The 26,953-nt window shown below is 42.8% G+C and overlaps 1 protein-coding gene and 1 pseudogene across 2 annotated transcripts in view; one reads left to right on the top strand and one right to left on the bottom strand.

The window, feature by feature from the left end:
• The window catches only part of PRRG1 (proline rich and Gla domain 1), a 47,665-nt gene extending 38,783 nt beyond the window's left edge, over window positions 1-8,882 (top strand). For both annotated transcript variants that reach the window (XM_068268310.1, XM_068268312.1), the window contains 2 exons: window positions 2,040-2,200; window positions 8,347-8,882. In XM_068268310.1, the coding sequence (XP_068124411.1) occupies window positions 2,040-2,200; window positions 8,347-8,862 (677 nt within the window). In that variant the 3' untranslated portion in view covers window positions 8,863-8,882. The remainder of the gene's footprint in view (window positions 1-2,039; window positions 2,201-8,346) is intronic.
• Window positions 8,883-25,561: 16,679 nt separating this feature from the next.
• LOC137554794 (U2 spliceosomal RNA) lies at window positions 25,562-25,693 on the bottom strand (annotated as a pseudogene).
• Between the last annotated feature and the right edge of the window lie 1,260 nt (window positions 25,694-26,953).

Here is a 26,953-nt window from a genome sequence, read left to right as displayed (position 1 = left end):
ATGTTGGCGCTTTATAAGTACAATAAATAAATAAGAGCCAGGCTTGTTTTGGTACAACACTAGGAGACTGAGTGAGAAGCAGAGCAGAGTGATTATAAAGATAAGAGATCTGAGACAAGATGCTATAATTCTTATCCCAGATTTCTGCCTGCCTGGATCAGATTACATCTCTTTACAGTGGGTGTCAGCTGGGAGCAGGACATGGAGGAGGTGGAGTCAACATTGGTCCCCCTGCATCCTTTGCGCCCATGGCCAGGAAAGAACAAAAATTGTCAGGGCCTCATTTCAGAATGGCTGGGTGCTGGGGTTTCAAGCCCATATGTAGAATACGGACGCTGTGGGTGAGAAAATCATACTTTATTATGTATGCTTAAAGAGACTCCGTAACAAAAATTGCATCCTGTTTTTTATCATCCTACAAGTTCCAAAAGCTATTCTAATGTGTTCTGGCTAACTGCAGCACTTTCTGCTATCACAGTCTCTGTAATAAATCAATGTATCTTTCCCCTGTCAGACTTGTCGGCCTGTGTCTGGAAGGCTGCCAAGTTCTTCAGTGTTGTGGTTCTGCTATGAACTCACCCTTCCAGGCCCCTCTCTGCACACTGCCTGTGTGTTATTTAGATTAGAGCAGCTTCTCTCTTCTCTCTTATCTTTTACAAGCTGGATAAATCGTCCTCTGAGCTGGCTGGGCTTTCACATACTGAGGAATTACAAACCAGGGCAAAGCTGTTTGCAGGAAGAAAAGAGCAGCCTGAAACTTCAGTGCATGGGGGAAAGAAACACACAAATGATCTCTTGAGATTCAAAAGGAATGCTGTATACAGCCTGCTTGTGTATGGATGTATTTTTCTATGTGTGGACATACTGTACATCAACTTACTTCCTGTTTTGGTGGCCATTTTGTCTGTTTACAAACAAACTTTTTAAAACTGTTTTTAACCACTTTTAATGCGGTGAGGAGCGGCGAAATTAGATTAGGGTAATAGGAGATGTCCCCTAACGCACTGGTATGTTTACTTTTGAGCGATTTTTAACAATACAGATTCTCTTTAAAGTAAACCTGAGATGAAAGACCTCTCAGGTTCTATACTTAGGCCTTCCGTGAGCCCCCCTTGAGGCCGCTCCATCACCTTGGGTGTCCCCTGTCCCCTGCAGTATGGCACGTTAGCCTGACCAAGGAGCGTCCAGGCTGAGGGTGCAGAATGCTCCCAGCCGCAGGAGCATGACGGAGTGTGTGCAGCTGGGTCATAACGAAGCACCACTTGGCCAGACTAATGCGCCGTACTACAGGGGACATGATCCTCAAGGGGACTGAAGGACTGAGTGGCCTTAAGGGGGCTTAAGGAAGCCCCAGGTAAGTATGGTACCTGAGAGGTCTTTCATCTCATGTACACTTTACTATATATTGACAACTTATTAGGTTTAAAGGGAACCAGGCACCACTTTTTTTTCTGCAGTTTGTCCTGGTTTCTAATAGCTGTAGGAGCTGCCATGGTCCTCCCTACCCTTCTAGCTGCCCATTATTTATCCAGGGGAAAGTACAGAAGGCACAGTTGCTATTTTTACAAATTCTTTAAAGTATGGTGTTCAGTCTTTTCTCCAAACACCCCACCCTCCACCCCCGCGGATGAAGGATTTTGTTCGTTCTCTGCCGTTCTCTGCTAATGTGTGTAATAAAATAATTACAGCAGTCCTTATCTGCCTGAAATGTCGTCCTATTGAGATTTCCTGGGTTCTAAAAATGGTGCTTGGTTCACTTTAAACTGTAATTTATAATTTAGGTTTAGTTTTTTTTTTTTTTTTTTTTTTCTTTAGGTAAATAAATATGGCAGCCTTCATATCCTCGCTTCAGGTATCTTTTAATACTGTGTACCATTTATTCTGAGATATCCGCATGAGATCTTTATTTTGTATAAGGAGTTCAAAGATCATTCATCAAGCTACCTTTTTTAGCACTTTTCCCTTCCTTTTAGAGACCACTTTTTTTTTTTTTTTTTTTTTTTTTTTCTTCTACTTACCAAATGTTGTTTGTTTTTCAGTGTTTCTATCGGAAGAGCAGGCCAATACTGTTTTAAAGCGTTTCCCCAGAGCTAATGGCTTCTTAGAAGAGATCAAGCAAGGTAATATTGAGCGTGAGTGCAGGGAGGAGCTTTGCAACTACGAAGAGGCAAGGGAAGCCTTTGAGAACGACGAGAAAACCGTAAGTACACACGTGAGCTTATTGGTGTGAAGCAGCACAACTTATAGGAATCACAGGGTTTAGCCATGGAACAGCCAGATGGATGGGAAGGAGGTGGCCAGTTGGACTGCAAAAGCAGTTGGTCAAGTAGTTTCTGAAGGTGTCTCGTGTCTGGACACTTCACCAAAATTGATCATTTCAGGTGACAAGGAGAAAAAGAAAATTTTTTTTTTTTTTTTGCTGGCCTTCATAGATTTTGAGCCCCATAAATGTATATATTGCTGAGAATCCCCAGAAGAGTGCCATGTGTGAATTGACCTTGGCAGTCAGCTTACCAGAAAGTGGTATTGATTAAAGGACAACTGTAGTGAGACAAATATGGAGGCTGCCATTTTTATTTCCTTTTAAGCAATACCAGTTGCCTGGCAGCCTTGCTGATCTATTTGGCTGCAGAAGTGTCTGAACACCACCAGAAACAAGCATGCAGCTAATCTTGTCAGATCTGACTGTCAAACATCTGTTCTGCTGCATGCTTGTTCAGGGGCTGTGGCTTAACATATTAGTCAGAGGATCAGCAGGACAGCCAGGCAACTGGTATGGCTTGAATGGAAATAAATATGGCAGCCTCCATATCCCCCTCATTTCAGTTGTCCTTTAAGGGGTTTAGAAAATTTCTGGTAAGAAGTTCTCATGGTATCTGGTATGTAGAGTGTGTTGAGCTATCCCAAAATGTAAATGTTTGGCACAGCATATCCCAATATTTTCAGCATGGGGCCTATAGAAAGTATTGTGAAGTGTAAAATAAACATCTAGTACAGATCATGAAGACACCAAACTTTATTTTTTTTTATAAATACCGGACATTTTTACAATTTATTAATCCTAAAACTAATGCTGGGAATACACGGCTCGATTCTGAGTCATTTAGAAGGCTCGATAGATAATTTCCGACATGTCCGATCGCCCGCCCGATCGATTCTGTGCTTGATTCTGCATTGAGGACAATGGAAAAAGATAAGAAAAACGAGCGGAAGATAAGAGAATCGCCCGCAGAACAGGGACAGATTTCTGGCAAGGCAGACGAGGCCGGGGACTAGGGCGCCAGATAAATGCTACTTTCTTAGGGCGGGTGAGGGGCAGTAAGCCTATTGGGCTGTAGATCGTGAAAAGCCCTGACCGCGCTTCCATTCATTGCCGCCCGTCTGCCAGCCGCTGAGCCGCACACTCTCTTGCCTCCTCAGAAGCAATCCTCCTCCTCCACCAGTGCAGTACGCAGTACCCATCCACGGCCGCCCTGCAAGTGTGCTCATAGCAGCGAGCAGGCTGGATGGATGGCTGGGTCTGGCTTCTGAGTCAGGCAGCGGTGATGATGGAATAAAAAGTCGGCCGGGCAGAGCCAGGAGCCAGCGGGCAACTTACACATGTGTTGCCTGGCTGCAGCTCATCTCACAGTCTCCCGACGTGCTCCGCCCGCCTCCTCTACTTCCCTGCTGAGCTGCTTGTGTGACGTTCCTCACTGCCGGGAGATTCAAGGGCTATTGCTGGGGACGGAACATTTGCTTGGGACTAGTCGGAGGACAAGTGAATGTACAAGTAAGGAAGCAGTAATAATTGCAGACAGATAGCTGCAATTTAGATAAGCTGACTTGTCCCCTTCTCAGGAATGTCCTGTCTCAGCGTTTCTGCTAATTCCTAATGACTCTGTTTTCCTCTCCTATTTGTCCCACTTTATGTACTTTTTCTTTCTTTTTTTCCTGTTCCCTATCTTGTTTTCTCTTCCCATCTCTCTTTATGCCTCTTGTCCCCTCCCCAAATCCTGTGTTCCCTGCGTTTTCCTCCCCATCCTGTGTTCCCTGCGTTTCCCTCCCCATCCTGTGTTCCCTGCGTTTCCCTCCCCATCCTGTGTTCCCTGCGTTTTCCTCCCCATCCTGTGTTCCCTGCGTTTTCCTCCCCATCCTGTGTTCCCTGCGTTTTCCTCCCCATCCTGTGTTCCCTGCGTTTTCCTCCCCCATCCTGCGTTCCCTGCGTTTTCCTCCCCCATCCTGTGTTCCCTGCGTTTTCCTCCCCATCCTGTGTTCCCTGCGTTTTCCTCCCCATCCTGTGTTCCCTGCATTTTCCTCCCCATCCTGTGTTCCCTGCATTTTCCTCCCCCATCCTGTGTTCCCTGCGTTTCCTCCCCAAATCCTGTGTTCCCTGTGGTTTCCTCCCCCATCCTGTGTTCCCTGTATTTTCCTCCCCAAATCCTGTTTTCCCTGCGTTTTCCTCCCCATCCTGTGTTCCCTGCGTTTCCTCTCCATCCTGTGTTTCCTGTGTTCCCTGCGTTTCCTCTCCATCCTGTGTTCCCTGCGTTTCCTCTCCATCCTGTGTTCCCTGCGTTTTCCTCCCCCATCCTGTGTTCCCTGCGTTTTCCTCCCCCATCCTGTGTTCCCTGCGTTTTCCTCCCCCATCCTGTGTTCCCTGCGTTTTCCTCCCCCATCCTGTGTTCCCTGCGTTTTCCTCCCCCATCCTGTGTTCCCTGCGTTTTCCTCCCCCATCCTGTGTTCCCTGCGTTTTCCTCCCCCATCCTGTGTTCCCTGCGTTTTCCTCCCCCATCCTGTGTTCCCTGCGTTTTCCTCCCCCATCCTGTGTTCCCTGCGTTTTCCTCCCCCATCCTGTGTTCCCTGCGGTTTCCTCCCCCATCCTGTGTTCCCTGCGGTTTCCTCCCCCATCCTGTGTTCCCTGCGTTTTCCTCCCCCATCCTGTGTTCCCTGCGTTTTCCTCCCCATCCTGTGTTCCCTGCGTTTTCCTCCCCCATCCTGTGTTCCCTGCGTTTTCCTCCCCCATCCTGTGTTCCCTGCGTTTTCCTCCCCCATCCTGTGTTCCCTGCGTTTTCCTCCCCCATCCTGTGTTCCCTGCGTTTTCCTCCCCCATCCTGTGTTCCCTGCGTTTTCCTCCCCCATCCTGTGTTCCCTGCGTTTTCCTCCCCCATCCTGTGTTCCCTGCGTTTTCCTCCCCCATCCTGTGTTCCCTGCGTTTTCCTCCCCCATCCTGTGTTCCCTGCGTTTTCCTCCCCCATCCTGTGTTCCCTGCGTTTTCCTCCCCCATCCTGTGTTCCCTGCGTTTTCCTCCCCCATCCTGTGTTCCCTGCGTTTTCCTCCCCCATCCTGTGTTCCCTGCGTTTTCCTCCCCCATCCTGTGTTCCCTGCGTTTTCCTCCCCCATCCTGTGTTCCCTGCGTTTTCCTCCCCCATCCTGTGTTCCGATCTTTCCACTCCCCACTCTCCAATCTTATGCTCTTTCTTTTCCTCTCCCCTAGTATAGTAGGGGGGGGGGGAGCGGAGGTTGACATTTTGCCTAGGGCGGTAAAAAGTAGAAATCCGGCCCTGCCGCAGAATCGAGCAGCAAAAACGATTGGGCACAGAATGGAACGCCAGAATCGACCCGTGTATTCCCAGCATAACTTTTCTGCCTCCAACAATGTTTTCAGCTTTTCTTTTTCTTTTTTTCTTTTTTTTCACTGCAAAACAATTCTTGGGATCTGAGCAGCTATGTTTTGCTGTGGAGGTTTTATTCTTCTTTCACCAGAATGCCACCTTGTGGTCATTACATAGATTGTGATTTTCAATGTCAAGTCTGAATTCAGTGTTTAGAATTGATATGATGCCTCTGTGACTTTTTCCATTTATTATTTAGAGTTTAACTAAATTCCACTTAAAATGTAGGTAATATGTTATTTCATATGCTCAGGTATCATTACTAGATAGGGCTCAACAAATGACCTTTAACCGTCTATGAAAACTGCATTTTCCAACTACTTTGCCTGATTTTCTAAAGAGTAAAATTTGATGTACTTGGCTCATATCAGCTGAATTGCTTCAGGAAACCGTTCATAAATATACTGTCTCTGGAAGTCCCACCCTTGTACTATAGCAATATCTGATCTGGGACTGAGAGTTTCAGTACCATGTTTTCAGACTTGGGCCTCTTTGACGCTGGAACGTTTTCACTGCGTTGCTGTTTTTTTTTTTTTTTTTTTTTACCTCAGGGTAACGCTAAAGCAGTGAAAGCGTATGGGGCTTTTCATACCTCCCATGGTGCGATGTGCTGTAAGTACCAGATTTAAGGCAACGACCACAGCACGTCATCGGCGACAGAAGTCATATAAGTCTATGGCCCCGCAGATATTTTAATCTGGCGGTCACGTCATTTTTCAATACACTTTCGTGCACTTTGTATTTCCGCCACAGGAAGTGAGCGCTAGAGAGCCTCGCTTATGGCTTGCAGCTAGATTAGAGATTACGGTACATTGCCTTGGAAATCTCAAAAGGCTATTAACGTTTGGGTGCGATGCGATCATCTGATCTCGCCAAACCTATAACGCTGGTTTCTAGTGTGAAACTGGCCTCAGGGAATTAAGTTTTGAATAAACATTTTGAGATAGAAAGTTTCAGTACCAGCATCTACAACTGGAGATAAGGAATGAATTGTTGCTAAAGGAACAAGAGTTCATTCACACCTTAGCTTCTATCCACTTTATTATAGAACAGGTACATTTACCATAGCCAAGGTTCGCAACAAAGTGTACAGAACACAGCCCAATCCTGTTTGAGGGCAACATCCGGGATGCTCCAGGAGATGGTTTGCTCCATTTCCCAAACTGCTTTTGTGCATTTACATGTACTCACAATTCTAAGCATCTTATTGGCTATCCCCAGTCAGCATTGCTTTAGTATGACCCAGTAGCTGTGCACAGTATGATGGGGTTCAGAGGAAACCTCTTAGCAGTAAAGGGTATTTGGTGTAGTAATAAAATAACATTGTTACTAGACTGAACATTTTCAGTTGAGTAATAATTATCATTTTTTTAGAAAAAAAAACCTCACCTTTTTACCAGTTATTGGCACCCTGACTTATTAAAACATCCTGTTTGGGCCTGTTAACAGGACGTTTTTAATAAATTGCTCGTTCCCGCCTCTGCTTCGCACGTGTGTGCACCGCTCCCACCCCCGTTTCTGTCGGGATTCCGTGTTCAGTGATTGGGGAAGAGGACCGAGCAGTCCTCTACCCAATCTCAATGCCTGGAATGAATGGACGTGACCGCGATCAGCAGCCATGTCCATTCATGAAGCAGGAAGCAGTCACAGTGTAGTTAAATGTAAAAAAAATAAAAATAAACACTTCCTATCAAACGGGAAAGTGTTCACTAGCGCCATCTTGTGGCCAAAAAGTATAATTACACATACAGGCACATACATACACAATATTAATAACTTGCACTTCCAAATTTACCACCCAAAGAAAGCCTAATTGGTGGCAAAAAAAACAAGGTATAGATAGTTTTCTTGTTACAGGTAGTGATAGTTATTGGCAAATAAAAGGGAGGAGCGCTGACAGGTGAAAATTGCTCTGGTCTGTTAGGGTAAAAACACTTAGGGGTTGGTGGTTAAAAAAACAAATACAAAACCCATGTGCTAGGTTTGATAGTTCATTATATCTGAGCTATTCATACAACCTTGATGATGATGATGATGATGATGATGATGATGATGATGATGACGACAGCCATCCACTATTATGTCAGCAGGTACCTGCTGAGTAAATAAATTAGCATGGTACAGGAACTTTCATGAACTCCAGAGCTGTCTTTTCAGAGTTCCTGTACAGTGAAGATACATTGAAGGTTTACAATATCCTCACTAGCTGGGCTAAATAAATCCTAGTTTAGTGTTCTCAGCCATCCTAGTAGATTTTCAGGCTAGAACCTGATCCTCCCATTATTTCTTCTCATAAGTATTTACAGTCTTGTAATGTTGGCAGAGAAAGGTAGTCTGGCACTTTGCCGTTTTTTATGAAAAAGCTTTTTCACTGGACAAATTATAGCAGTACCAGCTATTAATTTAAGTAATAACCTTGAAGTAAATATACCATTTATTGGTGATTTCTGTAAATTAAAAAGGCGCACTTTCAATATATTCTGGGTGTCTACATTAGGCATGACATTGGCTTTATATTGTGTAGGACACATTTACTCCAGTGATATCACTCGATAAGTATAGTTACATTTGTGGTTCATTTTGGCCTCCTTCTCTGTGATGTTTCATACTTGGTTCTGCTTTTTAGTCTGCACCTAATTCACAGCGTTGTCTTATATGTACTTTTGAATGCTTACATTTTTTTTTTCCCCTCTAGAAAGAGTTTTGGAAGGAGTACACCAGAGGACATGGGGACTCTGCCACTGACACAAACTGGTACCCATTTTACCTGGCCTTTCCTCTAATCACAGTCTTCTTCATTGTCATCCTGGTTCTTCTGCTTTTATGGAAGTGTGTGTTTAAGAGTAAAGCATGCTGGAGGACTGCGTATGCCCCCAGAGGTGCCAGGGAAGATACAGCCGAGAGAGGAGATGGAGTTTCCAGTCATTCTCAGCAGCATCCCAACATCTTGTGCACGATGGAAGATGCTTTTGATAGGTCTGGAAATCCCGGTGGATTTATCGATTACGATGTGCGCTCAGATACCCTGTCAGCAGGATTTTCTTTGAACTGCGATCTTCCCCCTTCCTATGAGGAGGCCACTGGGGAGAGGGGTGTGAGAGTCAGTGAACCTCAGCAAAGTCCCAATGAGCCACCTCCACAGTATGAAGAGATTGCCACTTGTGCCTCTGTAGCCACTATACCCCATGGAGGGGCAACCTGTGCTAAATAAAATGATCTAGATTTTCTAAATTTTTTTTCCTTTTTACTACAAATGAAGACTTTTTAAGCACAATATAATTTTGCCTTTGGACAGACTTTTAAATTGTGTTTTTCCTTGAGAATATATAAATAGGATATTATTCCCCATGAGACTGTAAGGATGAAATTGTTCTCTGGATAAGTGCAGTACTCTGCATTGTATGTAAGACCTGAACAATGCACTGTATTTTATGGCTTCTATTTTTTTAGTCTCATCACATGAAGGCTATACTTGTACTACAGTTTAACCACTATTAACCTAACCACATTTTTTTAATTAATGTTGCCTAGAATTTCCACATTATTTTCACATGTGCCTATATTTTTTTTTTTTTTTTTTTTACCAGTGTATTTAAAAATGAATTACCTCAGAAATCTTTTTATTTTCATACAATATTTGAAATGTTTTTCTTTTATTTTGCTAATCTTTTTCTGTGAATAAACATGATGTAGGTAAGTGGAAATCCAGTTACAAATTTTAGGTTTGTATAGGATGGTGAGCCGGATTTTGTTGTTTTCTTTGTCCATATTAGGAAGTCTTTGCCTCATTTCCTGTTCTTCTGGCACTGCAACAGTTGGCACCAAAAGAGTGGAGAGATTTCCAAACTCCTTTTTGTTGTTAGACTGGGCTGGGGATGCAGGATCAATAGGGACTGGTTCTGGTGACTGACATCAAATGTATTTCCCCCCCCCCCCCCATTTTGAAAGTTTGTTTTATTTTAATGTCTATAGGAAATTAAAGGAAATCGATCTGCTGGTGATACAAACAATACATACTAGAGCTAATCTGTCCACTTTTTTCAGTCTTTAGCATTGATCAGTTTCTGAAAAGTGAATCTAAAGTGTAAGTGTGCTCAGGCACTTAGATGATAAGAATTTAAATAGACACTGAAGTGAAAAAAATGTATGATATAATGAATAAGTTGTGTAGTATGGATAATTACTAAAACATTAGTAGCAAAGAAAATATTCTCATATTTTTTTATTTTATCGTTTTTTTTTTCTTTAAATATAACTTTGCATCATTCTCTAATATTTGCAGTTTATACACTACAATTCGCATTCTAAGTGATTTTACAGAGCAGGCTAGTGAACTATTGAACCCTTCTCTGCAGAGAAAAAGAAAATACAATGACAGTTGAGATAATAAACTTCAGAAGACAGAGCTCTCTGCGATTTTGAAAGTCACAGAGATAAGTGGCTCTTTTGCATCGATTGGAGTCTCTTAACTCTTCCTGTACTGGAAACAATATTAGACTCATGTCTCTGCTCCTATTGTTTTATTTCTTAGCTATACTACACATACAAATCCTTATATCATAAGTTTTTCACTTCAGATTCCCTTTAAAAGAGATCCCGAAGTGAGAGGGATATGGAGTCTGACATTTATTTCCTTTTAAAAATTGCAGATTGCCTGGCTTTCCTGCTGATCCTCTGCCTCTAATACTTTCAGCCATAGACCCTGAACAGGCATGCAGATTATTTCTTGTTTCATGTGTGTGACAGCACTAACAAAAGAGATCAGCAGGACTACCAGGCAACCGCTATTGTTTAAAAAGAACATAAATATGGCTCTCTTGTTCCTTTTAAGTTAAAGCAATGTTTGTTTGTTACATTTATGGACACAGCTTAGAAATGGAACATCATCCGCTACTGCATTTCATTAGACCATTTGCAAGCTGCATAGGCTTGTTTAACCTCCTTGCCGGTTATCCCGAGCTGAACTCTAGGTAATCCGCCGCGGAGGATTGCTCTGGCCCTACTGGGCCGATTTACATAATTTTTTTTTTAAATCCCGTACCTTCGCTCGCCGCCGATTCGTTTGCTACCCGCCGCGTTAGAGGCCCCCCCCTGCCGAGACCCCATGTGCAGCCTGGCCACTCAGTGCCAGGCAGTGCTGAGGGGTGGATCGGGACTCCCGCTGACGGCACGGTGTCGATGATGTCATCGCGATTGTTGCCATGGCGACGGGGGAAGCCCTAAAGGAAATCCCATTCAGAACGGGATTTCCTTATGTGCGAGTGCGCCAGCGGCGATCGGAGGGGTGGGAGGGACACCGCAGGGAGGGGGGCATTATGTAGCTAGCGCTAGGCTAGCTACATGATTAAAAAAAAAATGCAAAAAAACCCGCGGGAATCAGAACGGCAAGTAGGTTAATGCTAGACGCACACACTTTTTTTTTTTTTCGGTCGATTTTCCGTTCGTCAATTTTCCGCTCGATTCTCTTTTTTTCTTATCAACTTCCAGTGACTTCTACGAGAAATCAAACACAAAAACGATCAGAAATAATGACATGACGAAACTTATCTATCGAGCTATCTATCTGCCGAAAATCGTATGGTGTGTCTCTAGCATAAAATTGGCTTGAAATTTTCCATCAGTTCCACTGTTCCACTGTACATGCTTAGGTTCCAATCCTTACTGATGCTATCCAAAAACATAACATGAAGAACTGGAGATCCATTGCAAGCATCTCAACTCTGAATAATGAAGGAAGGGGTTAGAACCTCTGTTAAGTTGTTACAGCAGTCTGTGTCCCTATTGTAGAGTTTTTCTCTAACTTTCCAGTCCTAGTTATGCTGAGGTCTCCAAATCCCAGACCTTGATTTCACCAGAGATAGTAGTGAATGGACTGTCCTCTTCTGACCAATAAAAGAAAAGCTTTCCTAGGTACACCTGCCTTCACTGTAGAGTTGCCATTTTTCCAGTCACCTCCAGGATAGGTCCACCATGAGACGACATAGGCTCCTCCCAGGAACAGAAAAAGTCCACTTAGAGCACTCTATAAATTTTAAACACCTCTAAACCCCAGTTGACGTTTCCTGTTCCAGGGAAACAAGTGAGCTCTGTTGCTCGCCGGTCCGTCAGGCCAGGTGTGCCAAGGACTAGGTTGGCGACTCATGATGGACCAGCCTGGAGTAGGTGTTGTGTTCTGGCAGGAGAAGTGGTCTTTACCTTCTCCTGGCGCTGAGAAGACTGCCCTAGTTGCGGTGGATCCCGGAGGAGCGCTAGGCGTCCATGATTCCCGAGAGGCTGAGGCCGTGGCCGTTAGCGTGCCGGAAGTGGCGAGTGGGTTGTCCCAGAGCCTCCGGAGGGTTGGCTGGACTTGCCCACAATGGTGGCGCCCTTGCGGTGTCTCGTCGGATCACTTCCACCCTTTGTGATGTCTCTTCCGGTTGCGCAGGTGAAGAGGCGCCGGAAACCCGCATGGCTCGGCATTTCGTTTATCAGTGGAGCAGGATGGACGCTAAACAGGAGCCTGGAAAGGTAAGTGGACGGGCTAGTGGCTTGGGGACCTACATGGTATGAGCCAGAGCCGCGTCTTTGCTGAAGTCTGATCTTTATTGGCTAGATAGATAGAGATAGATATTATACATATGGCATGTATTCCAGCATCCCTGTTTCAGCGTCTGTCTAAAGTCTGCAGTGACAATTTTTCTGTATATGTATATGGGTTGGCATCTGATTTCAGGGTTTGTTAATCTGCATATATATATGTGATGAGTCACATATATATATGCTGGTTCTTCAGTTAAAAGTATGGAGAGTCAGTCGGATACTAAGAAAAGTTTGAGATTTAGATTACCTGCTGATGAGACAGAACCGCTGATTCTAGCAATCAATAATACTTTTAAAATTGAACCTGACAAAACAGAGGAGTTATCAATCCATGATAAGTTTATATCAAGGAGTGGAACCATCTGAACCTCTCACGTTTCCAGTACACAAATCCACTAAGATTACGATTTTGAGTCAGTGGAAGTATCCGGACCGAAAGTTATGTCCAAGGGTTTTATTAAAAGATTTCCTTTTACTGCGAATGATGTGAAGACGTGGGATCGTTGCCCTAGATTAGACGCAGATTTTTCACAGGTTAATAGACAACGAACTTGCGTTTGAAGGTTTGGGGTATCTCCTAGGATCCACAAGATAAGAAAGACGAATTTGCTTTAAAGAAAGCTTAATCCTCTGCAGGTGCAAATTTTAGACAGGCTGCAGCTACTACATATGTGGTGAGAGTATTAGCATTATGGGTGAAAAATGTTGAAGATGTTGAGGAGCATCTAAAAAGGAGATCTTGTAGGTTATTAGATGTATCTAAGGCCACAGCTTATATTACTGATGCAGCAGCTGAGAATATAAGAGTAAATGCCAGAACAGCAGCCTTGATCAATACTGCTAGATGTAATTTGTAGATAAAGAACTGGGATGGCAGTCAGGCCTCAAAAGCAAGGGTGTGGCTATCTAACTGTGACATCAACCCTAGATCAATAACCCCTCAATGATGATCCTCAGACCGGTACAAATGGTGGTCTTGGTAAGGTTCCTCCTCTATAATATTATACTATCGGTAATCACATCAGTGAATTGTTTGAAGAACATGGACAAGTATGTCTGTCCCTCCCCTGTCCTATGTGGTTTTCCTGTCTAGACCTATCCTTCCCTCCCTTTCCTATCTTCTTCTTTTCCTTGCTTTCCCTTCTTCCTACTCTGAAAGAACTACCGTTCTTGTACCATAAAGAGATGCATATACCGTTAACACTCTTATAAGTTGTGCCTAGGTTCCGTGGTTTTTAACCATAAGTGACCCCAGAGGGTACATCTTAGGTAATGCAATTCCATGTAATGTTGTTCAGATTGTTTGTCTGTATTCTATATGTTTTTTGTATGGAAAAAAAAATTTCAATAAAGTTTTATTACAAAAAAAAAAAGCAAGGGTGTGTAACATACCATTTGATGGAGAATTACTATTTGGGGCTCAACTACATGAAATATTGGAAAGAACTTCTAATAGGAAGGGTTTTCCAAAGAAGAAGTTTTGTTCAGGATAAAAGATTTTTCAGAAGAAACAGACAGGATAATAGAGAGAGACCTCAACAAAAGAGATAGCTTTGGGCTATTAATAGAGAGGGAGCGAAAAATAATTTTTTCGTAACCCAGAAACACAAGCGAAAAAATGACGCCAGAGAAAAAGTTGGGGGGTCGTCTAACGGGATTTTATTCCCAGTGGACAAAAATATCCAGGAACGATTTTATCCTCAATCTGGTAAGACGGGTACAAAATTCAGTTTCAGGCTCTTCCGAGAAATGGGTTCGTCACTACTCCTCTACCAAGAGACAAAGAAAGAAAGGAAGCCTTGGAAGAAACTATAAACAGTATGGTGGAGGAGAATGTGATGATTCCTGTTCCTCCATATCAGGAACGCAACGGGTTTTATGCAACGATTTTCATGTAAAAAAGCCGTCGGGGAAGTTCAGGTTAATCCTCAACCTCAAACCTTTAAACCCCTCTGTATCTTATCTAAGATTTAGGATGGAATCTATATTCTCTGTAAGAAACTTGTTAACCCCCCAAATGTGTGACAAAGAATATAGACTCAAGGGATGCTTACTGGCACATTCCGATAAGAGAATCATCACAGAAGTTTCTAAGATTAACAATAAAGAGAGAGAAATAGATTCAGCATTTCGGAATATCTTCAGCACCACGTATGGTCTCAAAGGTGATGGGAGAAGTGATAAAGAACTTTAATACTCAGGGAATTCTGGTGATTCCGTATCTGGACAACCTACTGGTAGTAGCAGATTCCCTTCAACAGGCAAAAGACAACACCCAGAGGGTTCTGGAACAGTTACAGGTCCTCGGATGGATAATAAATTGGGACAAGTCGGTATTTCAACCATCATCCAGGATACAGTTTCACAGAGTTCTGATATATTCAGACATGGAAAGACTATACCTAACAGAGGAGAAAGTGTCAAAATTAAAGAGTATAATATCAGAATGCTTAAGGGATCCAGTTCTAACAATAAGAGAAGTGGTGAGAGTGTTAGGTTTTCTAACATCAACATCTCCAGCGATACAATGGGCTTTGCACACAAGGGAGCTTCATTTTTGGATGATGGAGAATTGGAACAAAACACAGGAAGATCTGGAAAGACTATTAAAATGCCCAGACACGGTCCTAAGGTCACTGGAGTGGTGGCTGTTGAAAAGAATTTCTACAGAGGGCAGGCTGTGAAGTATTCCAAACCCAAGAGTCCTCACGACGGACGCAAGCCTACTCAGATGGGGAGCTCATCTAGAGGGAGAGATGTTTCAGGGTCTGTGGCCAAAGATAGTAAGAAGTCAGTCCTCAAACTACATAGAACTGAGAGCAATAAAGGAATCCCTGATACAGGGGTTCAAGTGAGAACAGACAATACTACAGCGGTGGCATACATAAATCATCAAGGAAACGTCTAGAACTGATGATGGAGATATTATCTTTGGCGGAGGAATACTTCCTATCATTATCAGCAGTTCATCTGAAAGGATCGCTAAACATGGCCGACTTTCTGAGCAGACAGACTGTCAAATTCAGAGTTGGAAGTTCCAGACAAAATATTCAGAAGTCAAGTCAGGAAATGGGGTTGTCCGCAAATGGACCTATTTGCAAACAGGGCAAACCCAAAATGCAGAAGGTTTTACTCCCTGAATCCCATAGGAGCGGAGGCAGTGGACGCACTCAGTCAGAACTGGACTTTCCAGAACGCATACGCGTTCCCTCCAATTCAGCTAATACCTCGGGTACTACAAAAATTAAGGCAGTCAAGAACAATATTGATCATAACTCCAGATTGGCCAGGAAGAAGTTGGTATCCAATTCTTCTAAACCTGAGGTTAGACAGACCATGGAGAATTCCACAGAAGAAGTTGCTAACTCTGAAGTCGGAAAAAAGGCTAGATTGCATACCCAATCTAAACCGGTCTGCTTGGCTTCTGAGAGGTCTACCCTAAGGAAGAGAGGTCTTTCTGAGAGTCATCACTACACTAATAGACTGTAGAAAGAAAGTGACACTTAAAATATATTTGAAATATTGGAAAACGTTTAACCTATGGCTGGAGCAATCAGGATTTTCAGGAGAGATACTGCCAACGGTCCTGGAATTTCTACAGGAAGATGTGGAGAAGATTGCTTTAAAAGTGCAAGTAGCTGCATTATTGACTTTTCTAAATAGGTTAGCAAGGGACCCCATTATTATTCAATTTTTCAAATCTATAGAGAGAAAGAAACCGATTGTGAGTAAAAAGATTCCTACTTGGGATTGATCATTAGTACTGAAAAGTTTAAAAGAACCATTTGAACCTGTAGCTGATGTTCCCTTAAGATTGACAATGAAGACAATTTTTTTTTTTTTTTATAGCGGTTACCTCGGCAGGGAGAGTAAGCGAATTGGAAGCCTTACGTTGTGACAAACCATTCTGTATCATATTTGATGATAAAGTAATACTAAAGACATTGTGAAGAATTCCTTCCTAAAGTTGTGACAATTTCACAGGACACAAATTGTTACCTTCTTATCATTCAGAACCAGCGTTGGATGTCAGAAGATGTCTGATAGCTTATTTAGAAAGAGTTGCTGAGTTTAGAAAATCTAGAGCTCTATTTATCAATTCTTCAGGGTCCAATAAGGGCATGAAGATGTCAGAGAACAATAGCCAAATGGATAACAAGATGTATAGAAGAGGCTTATAGAATGACAGGATCTAGTCTCTTAGGTACAGTAAGGGCCCATTCCACTAGGGTAGCAGCCACTTCATGGGCTTACAGAGTGGGTGCTACGCCGGAAGAAATTTGCAGAGCGGTGACGTCAGGCGCGTCGCTAGCGTCACATCGGTGGCACGTGCCACGGATATGGCTTTGGGGTGCCCCTAATGACTGCTCTGGGGTGCCCAACGGGAGTGCCACGAATGTTTTTACTTTGCGCGGCCGCCGTTTACACAATACGGCGGCCGCCATGTTGTGGGCGGTGCTCGCCGCTCAGAAGCACTGCTGGTCCCCTTGTCCATCCGCCCCCTGCCCAATCAGGAGCACCAGGCAGGGGGCGTGAGATTGAATGAATAGGCAGGGGGCTGGAGAGAGCGTGAGTAGCTCCGCCCCCTGCACGTGTAGTGCAGTTTTGAATTGCCCGGCCGGTGCCCGCTGACCCTCGCTGATCCTCTGCTGATCCTCCGCATGCCATGCCACCAAGAGGGACTAAGAAGAAGCCTCTGCTGCAGAGAGTGAGGGGGAGAACTGCCAGAGCCAGCCTGGAGGTCGGACTCCGGACACAGGCAGGATGCAGCCGCGGAGGCGGCAGATAACCCCGTGCGTGGCAGACTGCAGACCAGGGAGGAGGTAGTAATGTACTGTTTACTCTGCCAGTGTGTGTGTGGTGTGTCTGTCAGTGCCCCAGCCTCTGTGCCCCATTGTGTATGTATGTGTGTATGTCTGTGCCCCATTGTGTGTGTCTGTGCCTGAGCCCCATCCTCCATGTCCCATTACAGTCTAGGCTGTTCCTATGTGCCTGTACGGATAGCTGCAGTGTGTGCTGATCTCTGCTGCCTCCAGTATGTACAGTATAAGCCGTTACTCTGTACCTGTACCTGTACTGATACTAAACTAGCTGCAGTGTGTGCTGATCTCTGCTACCTCCAGTATGTACAGTATAAGCCGTTACTCTGTGCCTGTGTACTGATACTAAACTAGCTGCAGTGTGTGCTGGTCTCTGCTACCTCCAGTATGTATAGTATAAGCTGTTACTCTGTGCCTGTACTGATACTAAACTAGCTGCAGTGTGTGCTGATCTCTGCTGCCTCCAGTATGTACAGTATAAGCCGTTACTCTGTGCCTGTACTGATAGCTGCAGTGTGTGCTGATCTCTGCTACCCCAGTATGTACAGTATAAGCCGTTACTCTGTACCTGTACTGATACTAAACTAGCTGCAGTGTGCTGATCTCTGCTACCTCCAGTATGTACAGTATAAGCCGTTACTCTGTACCTGTACTGATACTAAACTAGCTGCACTGTGTGCTGATCTCTGCTGCCTCCAGCATGTACAGTATAAGCTGTTACTCTGTGCCTGTACTGATAGCTGCAGTGTGTGCTGATCTCTGCTACCCCAGTATGTACAGTTTAAGCTGTTACTCTGTACCTGTACTGATAGTAAACTAGCTGCATTGTGTGCTGATCTCTGCTACCTCCAGTATGTACTGTATAAGCTGTTACTGTGTGCCTGTACTGAGAGTAAACTAGCTGCATAGTGTGCTGATCTCTGCTACCTCCAGTATGTACTGTATAAGCTGTTACTCTGTGCCTGTACTGATAGTAAACTAGCTGCAGTGTGTGCTTATCCCTGCTACTTTCATTATGTACAGTATTAGCTGTAAAGCCTGGTACACACATACAATTTTGATTAGCCAATTTTAGCTCTGTTCATCAAATTCATTGTTTGTTGGCCCACTTACTGCATGGGGTTGGTAAAATTGGTCAGTGATTGACCATTCAAAATTGTATGTGCGTATACATCTTTGATTTATGCCTATACTGATTGTCAATTATTTAAATAAAGGACATGGGGCTCCATCTAATATTTTGATGGGCAGGCCGGCTATCTGTAGCTTACACCGCTGCTAAGTTCATGTAAATTTGGCCACGCCCACTCACGGTATGATCACGCCCATTTTTTTGCCGCTGCGCGCGCCGCATGCCCCCCTCGCCTTGTGCCCACAGGTGCCCCCAATCTTCAAGGACCCTAGGAACGCCCCTGGGTGACGTGGTCAAGCCTTAGCACCTTCTCAAGTCATTACAGGGTGAATCTGATGTCTAATGAGTCAGTAGAAATAGAGTCCGAGTGGCACTCCCTACAAATTATAGGAGCAGTGTGAGTGATAGGACAATTAAACTCTCACCAATTCACCGGAGCTTCCTGCATTCACTTGCTGGGACGTGTGCACATCGGACTTGGGTGAAGAGAGACTATGAATGCCGACATCAGGAAGAGAAAGAGAAAATAAATACCGGGTACCTTCTGTCCCGTTTCTTTATTGCATTGTATACATCACAGGTTGCTTGACAAGTTGCTTGACAATGGTGCATCCATTATTCAAATCATACGGTGGTGGTGTGATGGAGGTGGGGGGGTGCCGGGCACCAGATGGGGCTTGTGACGGCCGTTTCTTGTCACGCCGGACGCTTGGTCACGCTGCGCTCCAATAACGCGCTCCAATAACCTGGTTGGTTATTGGAGCGCAGCGTGACCAAGCGTCCGGCGAGACGAGAAACGGCCGTCACAAGCCCCATCTGGTGCCCGGCACCCCCCCCACCTTCATCACACCACCATCGTATGATTTGAATGATGGACGCACCATTGTCAAGCAACCTGTGATGTATACGCTGCAATAAAGAAACGGGACGGAAGGTGCCCGGTGTTTCTTTTTTCTCTTCCTGATGTCTGAATCTGATGTCTGCAAGACAGCAATCCTTCAGACGAAAAGTGTTGCAGGCAGTCGGCCTACCCTAAAATTGGTAAGATTCTTGCTTATCTTCTCATGGTTGACCTGTCCTGGAGGTTACTGGAAAAACCCAGCGTTAGTTACCTGGTAACTTCCAGGACAGGTCCGCAACCCACCCTAATTTTTATGTACACTATGATTGTATTTGATACAGGGAGTATATGGTTAACACCACTTTTTTTTTATACAGGGAGTATATGGTTAACACCGCTTTTTTTTTTTTTATACAGGGAGTATATGGTTAACACCACTTTTTTTTTTTTTATATATATACCTGAAACAGTTCTTGTTTTTTTTTTTTTTTTTTTTTTTTTTTTTACTGGGGTTTAGAGGTGTTAGTTTAAAATTTATAGAGTGCTCTAAGTGGACGTTTCCTGTTCCTGGAAGGAGCCTATGTCGTCTCATGGTGGACCTGTCCTGGAGGTTACTAAAAAGGAAGTTACCAGGTAACTAATGCTGGGTTTTTTGTCTAAAGCGCAATTCAGGAAGACTGTAAGCCTGTAACTTTTTCCACTTTATCAAAAAATAAAAGGTTCAGGTGAACTTTGTCAGTCTTGTTGCCTTTTTCCTTTTTTTTTTCTCAGGTTTTTTTTTTTTTTTTTTTTTTATACTACTGACCCGGTTTTTTTTTTTTAAATACCTTTTTTTATATGAATATATTTCCTGATGTATTCCAGATTTTTTTTTTTTTTTACTAATATTTACATTTCTTATTCAGTGGAAAATGTTTTCTAGCCTTTACTACTATTTACTATTTTTCATGATAAAACTGAGATCCTTAACTGGATCATAAACTAAGCCACATTATTTAAATAAAGTTATCTTTGTTATGAGATTAAACATGCGGTTTACTCTGGGGTCTGTAAGTAAATGAAGACTTAAAGAGAATCTGTACTCTAATATTCTTACAATAAAAAGCATACCATTCTATTCATTATTTTCTCCTGTGCCCCTCTGTGCTGTTTCTGCCACTCTCTGCTGCAATCCTGGCTTGTAATTAACAGTTTTAGGCAGTGTTTACAAACAAACTAACCAGCTTCTAATAGGCTCAGCTAAGCATAGTGTGTGAGTCATTCAGAGTATGCAGGGGGCCTGCAGAGGGTGTGTATCGCTTCTACCAATCACAAGCAGCCCTGCACATTCCACACAATCAAGCTTTAGCCCGACAAACAGGACAGAGGAAAGATACATTGATTTATTACAGAGACAGTGCAGTTAGAAAAGACTGCAGTAAGCCAGAGCAGATTAGAACAGGCATAGGAACTTATAGGATAGAAGAACTAAGGCTGAAAAATTTGTTACAGAGTCTCTTTAAAGAGAAACTCCGACCAAGAATTTAACTTTATCCCAATCAGTAGCTGATACCCCCTTTTACATGAGAAATATGATTTTCACAAACAGACCATCAGGGGGCGCTGTATGACTGATTTTGTGCTGAAACCCCTCCCACAAGAGGCTCTGGTACCGTACGGTACTCTGGGCAAACTGCCACAATGTAACAATGTTCACAGACAGGAAATGGCTGTTTACAACTGTCTGCAAGGCCAGAACAGCTAGAAACAGGTACATAACCTGCCCACAGTAAACATTTCACCATGTAATACATGTCAGAATGTGAATCTGGGAGAGGAAAGATTTTACAATGAGCAAACATTGACTAAATCATTTATCCAGTTCAGCGCCGCGGTCCGAAAATCTCATGCATCCGAGCAACGTTCACCTCCCATTCATTCGCCTATAACTTTATTGCTACTTATCACAATGAATTGATCTATAGCTTGTTTTTTCCGCCACCAATTAGGCTTTCTGTGGGTGATACATTTTGCTAAGAGCCACTTTACTGTAAATGCATTTTAACAGGAAGAATAAGAAAAAAACGGAAGAAATTCATTATTTCTCAGTTTTTGGCCATTACAGTTTGAAATTAATATATGCTACCGTAATTAAAACGCATGTATTTTATTTGCCCATCTGTCCCGGTTATTATACCATTTAAACGATGTCCCTATCACAATTTATGGTGCCGATATTTCATTTAGAAATAAAGGTGCATTTTTTCAATTTGCGTCCATCACTATTTATAAGCTTATAATTTTAAATAATATAATAACATATTCTCTTGACATGCATATTTAAAAAGTTCAGACCCTTGGGTAACTATTTATGTTGTTGTTTTTTTTTTTTTTAATTGTTTTTTTTTTTTTTTTAAATAAAAAAAAGTGTATGTGGGTAATTTTTGGTGTGGGAGGGAAACTGCTAATTTTAAATGTAAAATAATGGTTTTTTTTAATCAAAAATGTATGTGGGTGCAGTTTACTATTTGGCCACAAGATGGCCACAGTGAAAAAAGTCCTAGATGCGAACCAGCTCGCATCTAGGAACTAAAATGCTGAGGAGTTGTTTCCTGGGGGCAGAAATACCGCGCTCTCTGGAGAGAAAGCGTCGGTATTTCTGCGGGGAAGTTAGATCGGTGAATGGGAATTATATTCCCATTCACTGATCGGGGGGCTAGCGGCGGGCAGCGGGAGCGCGCGCGGGGGCGCGCCCGATCGCGCGCACGAGCCGGCGGCAGCACCAGTGCCTATCTGGACGAGGAAGCTCGTCCAGATAGGCCGAACTGGTTATACATAATTATGATTAAAAATGAAGCACTTTTTTATTACATTATTTTCACTGGAGTTCCTCTTTAAGCTTATTTAGGAGCCAGTGCTATGTAACTGTTGCTAGCAAGAAATGCCTTAAAGGGAACCCGAGATAAACGTTTCACACAAAATAAACATATCAGTCGATAGCTTGTAAAGAATAAATGTTCTACCTGATCATTTCGCCGCTCTGGTGTGCAATTTTTCGTGGTTTTTATCCATTATTGCTCCAGGAAAAATCAAATATGGCCGCCGGCTCATATCCCTTCTGCTTCCGGGTTATGAGTTGTTCTGGATGTGCTGACTAGGCTGCTATCTAGGCTATATGAGAAAGGCTGCTGCAGCCTTTCATCTGTGTGCATTCATTTTGGTATGATGTGCAGCTGCCTGTAGGAAGTGTCTCTCATAGGAATGAAACTGCAGTCATCATCATTATCTAGTGCACACAGAGATCATATTGCAGCCACACTTGTCTGGTTCAGAGCTTCTCTCTCAGCAGGAGCAGCCCCTCCCATGTCATTACAGCTCTCAGTATGCAAAGCAGGAAATATGAGCCAGGAGGTGAAAGGCTTGGGCTTGAAAAGACTCCACTGAAGAGTGACTCAGCTGTAATGATTCCAGGTCTAACCTAGACTGAGCCAGTCGGGGATTCTTCTCACAGCTGCTAATAGACTAAGTAAGCAGATAAGAATGAAACTAAAAGCAGGGTAGGTGTTTACTGTCATATTCCCACTGATAAATGTAATAAAATACATGAGGGTGCTTCGTCTCTGGTTCTCTTTAATACTTGCAGTCAGTGGCAAAATCATTTATAATTTGAGATAGTCAATGAGATGCAAATAATTCCAGTTTGTGTGCAAATTTTATGCAAGTTGTATGTCATTTGAAATTGGACTAGTGGAATTAATTTCCTGTTGATTTTTGATTGGCCCAATTCCAAGATGCATGCAATTTGCATGCTGAACAGAATTATTTACATTTCATTGGCCATCTGTATTTCTTATATAGGTAGTCTCCGAATTAGGACTCATTGATACGGCCTGAAAATGTGAAATTTGATTCTGTGGGAGTTTTTTAAAAAAAAAACTTTGTCTTTGAGAATGTCAATTTAAAAAAAAAACTGGTAAAATATTTTTCTTCAGTACTCTGAGGGCAGATGGGGACACTGAAGGCACGGGGAACAGAGGCGGTACAGGGGACATAGATAGCACAGTGTTTTGACTTATGGATAGATTCAGGTTAAAAACGGACCTGCAGTCCTATCTCATTCGTTAACCAGGGACTACCTGTATATACTCATGTAATCCAATACGTTTTAAAATATTCTAATTTAAATAAAATGTATAATATTATTTTATGAGTTCTATTAAGTTGGGATGAGTGAGAATGATTTTGCGAAAAAGCTAAATTGTTCTAGAGCAGGGGTACTCATTAGGTAGCTACTGGTAGATCCCACACCACCTACCTGAGTGAAGTACACATCATGCTCAATCTCTTTGACTTGGATGAGCTTAGTGTGATATGCTGTCCCGCAGTTATGCACAGCAGTGTAGTAGAAGATGCTGATTACAGATTTGATGGACAATGAGCATGATATTGAGACTGTTTGGTCAAGCATTGGTCTATTTGGCTTACTGAGGAGGACTCTAACTGACTGGTGGCATGTGGTAATCACTAATGAACTGCCACTGTGCATGTGCTGCAGTTGTGGCTTGCATCTGTAGGTAGATTCTATATGGTAGATCATTTTCAATTCATAATTTTCTATGCAGCTCCCAAGCTGAAAAAGTGTAGGCCTTTCTGTTCTAGATTGTGGTGGGGGGGGGGGGAGGGGGGCACAGGCTGTGTAAACTCGCCTGATCTCCCACCTCCTTTTTGTTGTGTTTCATGTTGTGTTCCAAGCTTCTGTTGAAGCCTGTGGATCAAATTCAGCCATGGGTGTATATGATAAAATAGTATAACATTCCTTGTGTGGCTTATTAGGAAATTAAACTTCCCAATGTCCCAAAGGAGGATGTGCGTTGTAAAAAAAAAAAAAAAGAGTAGACTCAGCGGGAATATAAGGAGGCAGAGGAAAAGAAGCCAGATGCACTGCATTTTACTACACTCCCAGATTTATTTTTTGAGGCAGCAGAGTTGAATCATTGAATATGCTCTTTTGAGTTCTGGATGACATTCAGTTTTTATGAGCTAATGTCACATTAACAGAGTATCCGTGTATAATGTGTGCTGACATTGAAGTGTACCAGAGATGTAGTAAAAAAAAAAGTGTTGTTTTTATACATACCTGGGGATTCTGTTACTAAATAGGGAATTTTAAACCCTGAAAATCAACATACCCATATGCAATTTACTTTTTCACCTGAGTTTTCTCCTAGGAGATAATTTTTCTTCTTCGATTCAAAATATCTTTCCAGCACTTTTCAACTAAAAGAGTACCAAAAAGTAGGTGAAAAAGTACTTTCAAAATTATTTTGAGTATTTTCTTGCTTTCTGGTGGCTTGAAAGGCATTTTATTGACAAGTTTAAAATTATCACCTAGGAAAAAACGGAGGTGAAAAAGTAAATTGCATATGGGCCACTATGTATAAAAACCTCTGCAAATCATAGACGGCTCTTGTATGTATACTTATTTTATTCCATTTACAACTAAAAATCCACTGTTCAATTACATCTTAATTATCTTGTTTCAAATCCATTGTGGTAATATATATAGAGCCAAATTAAGCTAATTGTATCACTGTCCAAATATATATGGACTAATTTTTTGACCTGCCTGTACAACTGGTAAATATTTAATATAACTTTTTCATAAAAAATCCATATTATAGTTGCATAGCTGTAGCCATACAGGAATGCTTTTATTTTATGCATTTGTCGCCATAAACAATTTCTGCAATTTAATATGAATTCATATAGAAAGTACATAGTCCTTAGAACATTTTAGTTGAACCAAGCCAGGAAAACCTAATTTATAGCTTTTTGTGTTGCACTATTTTATTATATTGTCTAGTGACATTATGTCTACACATTCATTTCCTGAAGCAAGGGCAACATTCTATTGCCTTGTTCTTCAAGGTCAAACCATCCTGGAATCAATTTTTTTTTTTTTTTTTAGCTTGTCTTGGCTCCTGTTGCATGCAACAGGAGTCCCGGTCAGCAAGGCTATTAGCCCCGTGCACGGAAAAAGCGTGAGTGCCCTAAAGCACCCCCACAAAACGTGCACGAGTAGCCACGGGCCCCACAATACAGCAGGGCCCTTCCGGTTGTTTCCCGAAGGGAACCTTCCCCCTTTGCCATCGGCTCAGGGGGTGGCATCCTCCAACACCCGAGGGGTTGAAGGATCCTGGAGTCCTCCGAGGAGGACCCCTACTGTGCCCAGTGGTTACCCAAAGGGCCTGGCCATGTGGCATCCCACATGGTCCGGGTGGCTCCCTCGAGAGGGAGCCGGGTGGGAACCAAAGTCCCCGGTGCCAGCAAGCTGGCCCCGACCTTGCGGCCGGAGTGATAAAAATTCCACACTCTCCCTAGCCAAAAGGCCGGGGGGCTGCGTTAGTTAGCGATGCATATGGGCAGTACAGACCAAAGCACCCTACTTCCGCCTGAGACCTGCCACATCTCAGGTTTTTTCAGGTGCACCTGGAGCGCCACTTCCAGGGGCAGTACGCCTAAGCAAAGCCCTCAGCCATTCAGCCTCGACCATGGTATAGATCCATTCTATCAGTCCCTGGGAATTACGACCAGGAAGGACACCCTGCCACAGTGCCATCCCTCCAGGTCCCCCCAAAAATTTCAAGAACAGATACTACACTTGATCTTAGCCAAAAGGCCGAGAAGCGATCCACTGCTTACAGCCTCTGTTGTACTTGTGTACTACAAGTAGCATGTTGTGTAGCCAATTTGCTAGGACTGTTATTTAGTGTCTTTACCCTTTATAGCAACACAATAGCCTGTATTTAGGTTGGTTTTTTTTTTGTGTCCAATGGTATGAAATATTGTAACAATGTTACATATACTAGATATGTATAAGTATAGGTCTTAATGTGCTCCAGGTATCATTTTAAAGTTTTTACTAATGGTAAATATTCTTATAAATATGGACTAGAAAACAACATTCAAAATAGAAAATAAATGGAGACACAACAAAGGGGGATGTACAAGGATTAGAAGACATGTTGACACCAAAGGTCAATAAAAAAAACTTTGTGCCAGTAAAAAAAAAAAAAAAAAAAAAAAAGCAGAGCAATCTGCTCAGTACACAGAGTTTAAAAACAAAATACAGCAACCTTGTATTCATTATACTAAGTTCAGTGTGGCACATTTAAACCCGGCTGCCAGAACAAAAGAAGCAACATCATTATAGTCTAAGCTAAGTGCAATCTATATTCAAATAAATTGTAAGACCAACACTAAAACCATCTAAAAACATAAGTGTAATGCTCCATAAACACAGCACAACAGCTCAACACACACACTCCCTTCTACACTTTCAACAGACAATTGGCTTTTTCGGAGCAGAGAGATGGGTTAAGGTTACAAGCCTTTAAAGTACATAATTGCAGCAGTCCAGCCTACTGTTGTTCACTCCACTACCTCCCCCTCCACTGTTAATTGAAGGGGTGGTATGGCTGATCACAGCTACTGAGCTCTTTCCTTCCCTGACTCTGTAACACAATTTTGAGCCTTATTTCTTCTATCCTATAAGTTCCTATGCCTGTTCTAATATGGTCTGTCTTACTGCAGCATTTTCTAGTTGCACTGTCTCTGTAATAAATCTTATCTTCTTTCCTCTGTCGGGCTGAGGCTGGAATGTGTGGAATGTGCAGCACTGCTTGTCATTGGCAGAAGCTATACACACCCTCTCCAAGCTCTGCATGAGTCACACAGTAAGCTGTTCTCAGCCTATAGAAGCCATATCTTTTGTTTGTAAACACTGCCTAAAACTGTTAATCACAAGCCAGGATTGCAGCAGGGAGTGGCAGAAACAGCACAGAGGGGCCCAGGAGAACATAATGAAGAGAATGGTATGCTTTTTATTGTAAGAATTTTAGAGTACAGATTCTCTTTAAGTGATGTGGGGCATTGTTGTGTGGCAGGGGGA

This window comes from Hyperolius riggenbachi, chromosome 2 (assembly GCF_040937935.1).
Source record: "Hyperolius riggenbachi isolate aHypRig1 chromosome 2, aHypRig1.pri, whole genome shotgun sequence".
In the NCBI taxonomy this organism is placed as follows: Eukaryota; Metazoa; Chordata; class Amphibia; order Anura; family Hyperoliidae; genus Hyperolius; species Hyperolius riggenbachi.
This window is presented reverse-complemented; position numbering and strand designations above follow the sequence as displayed.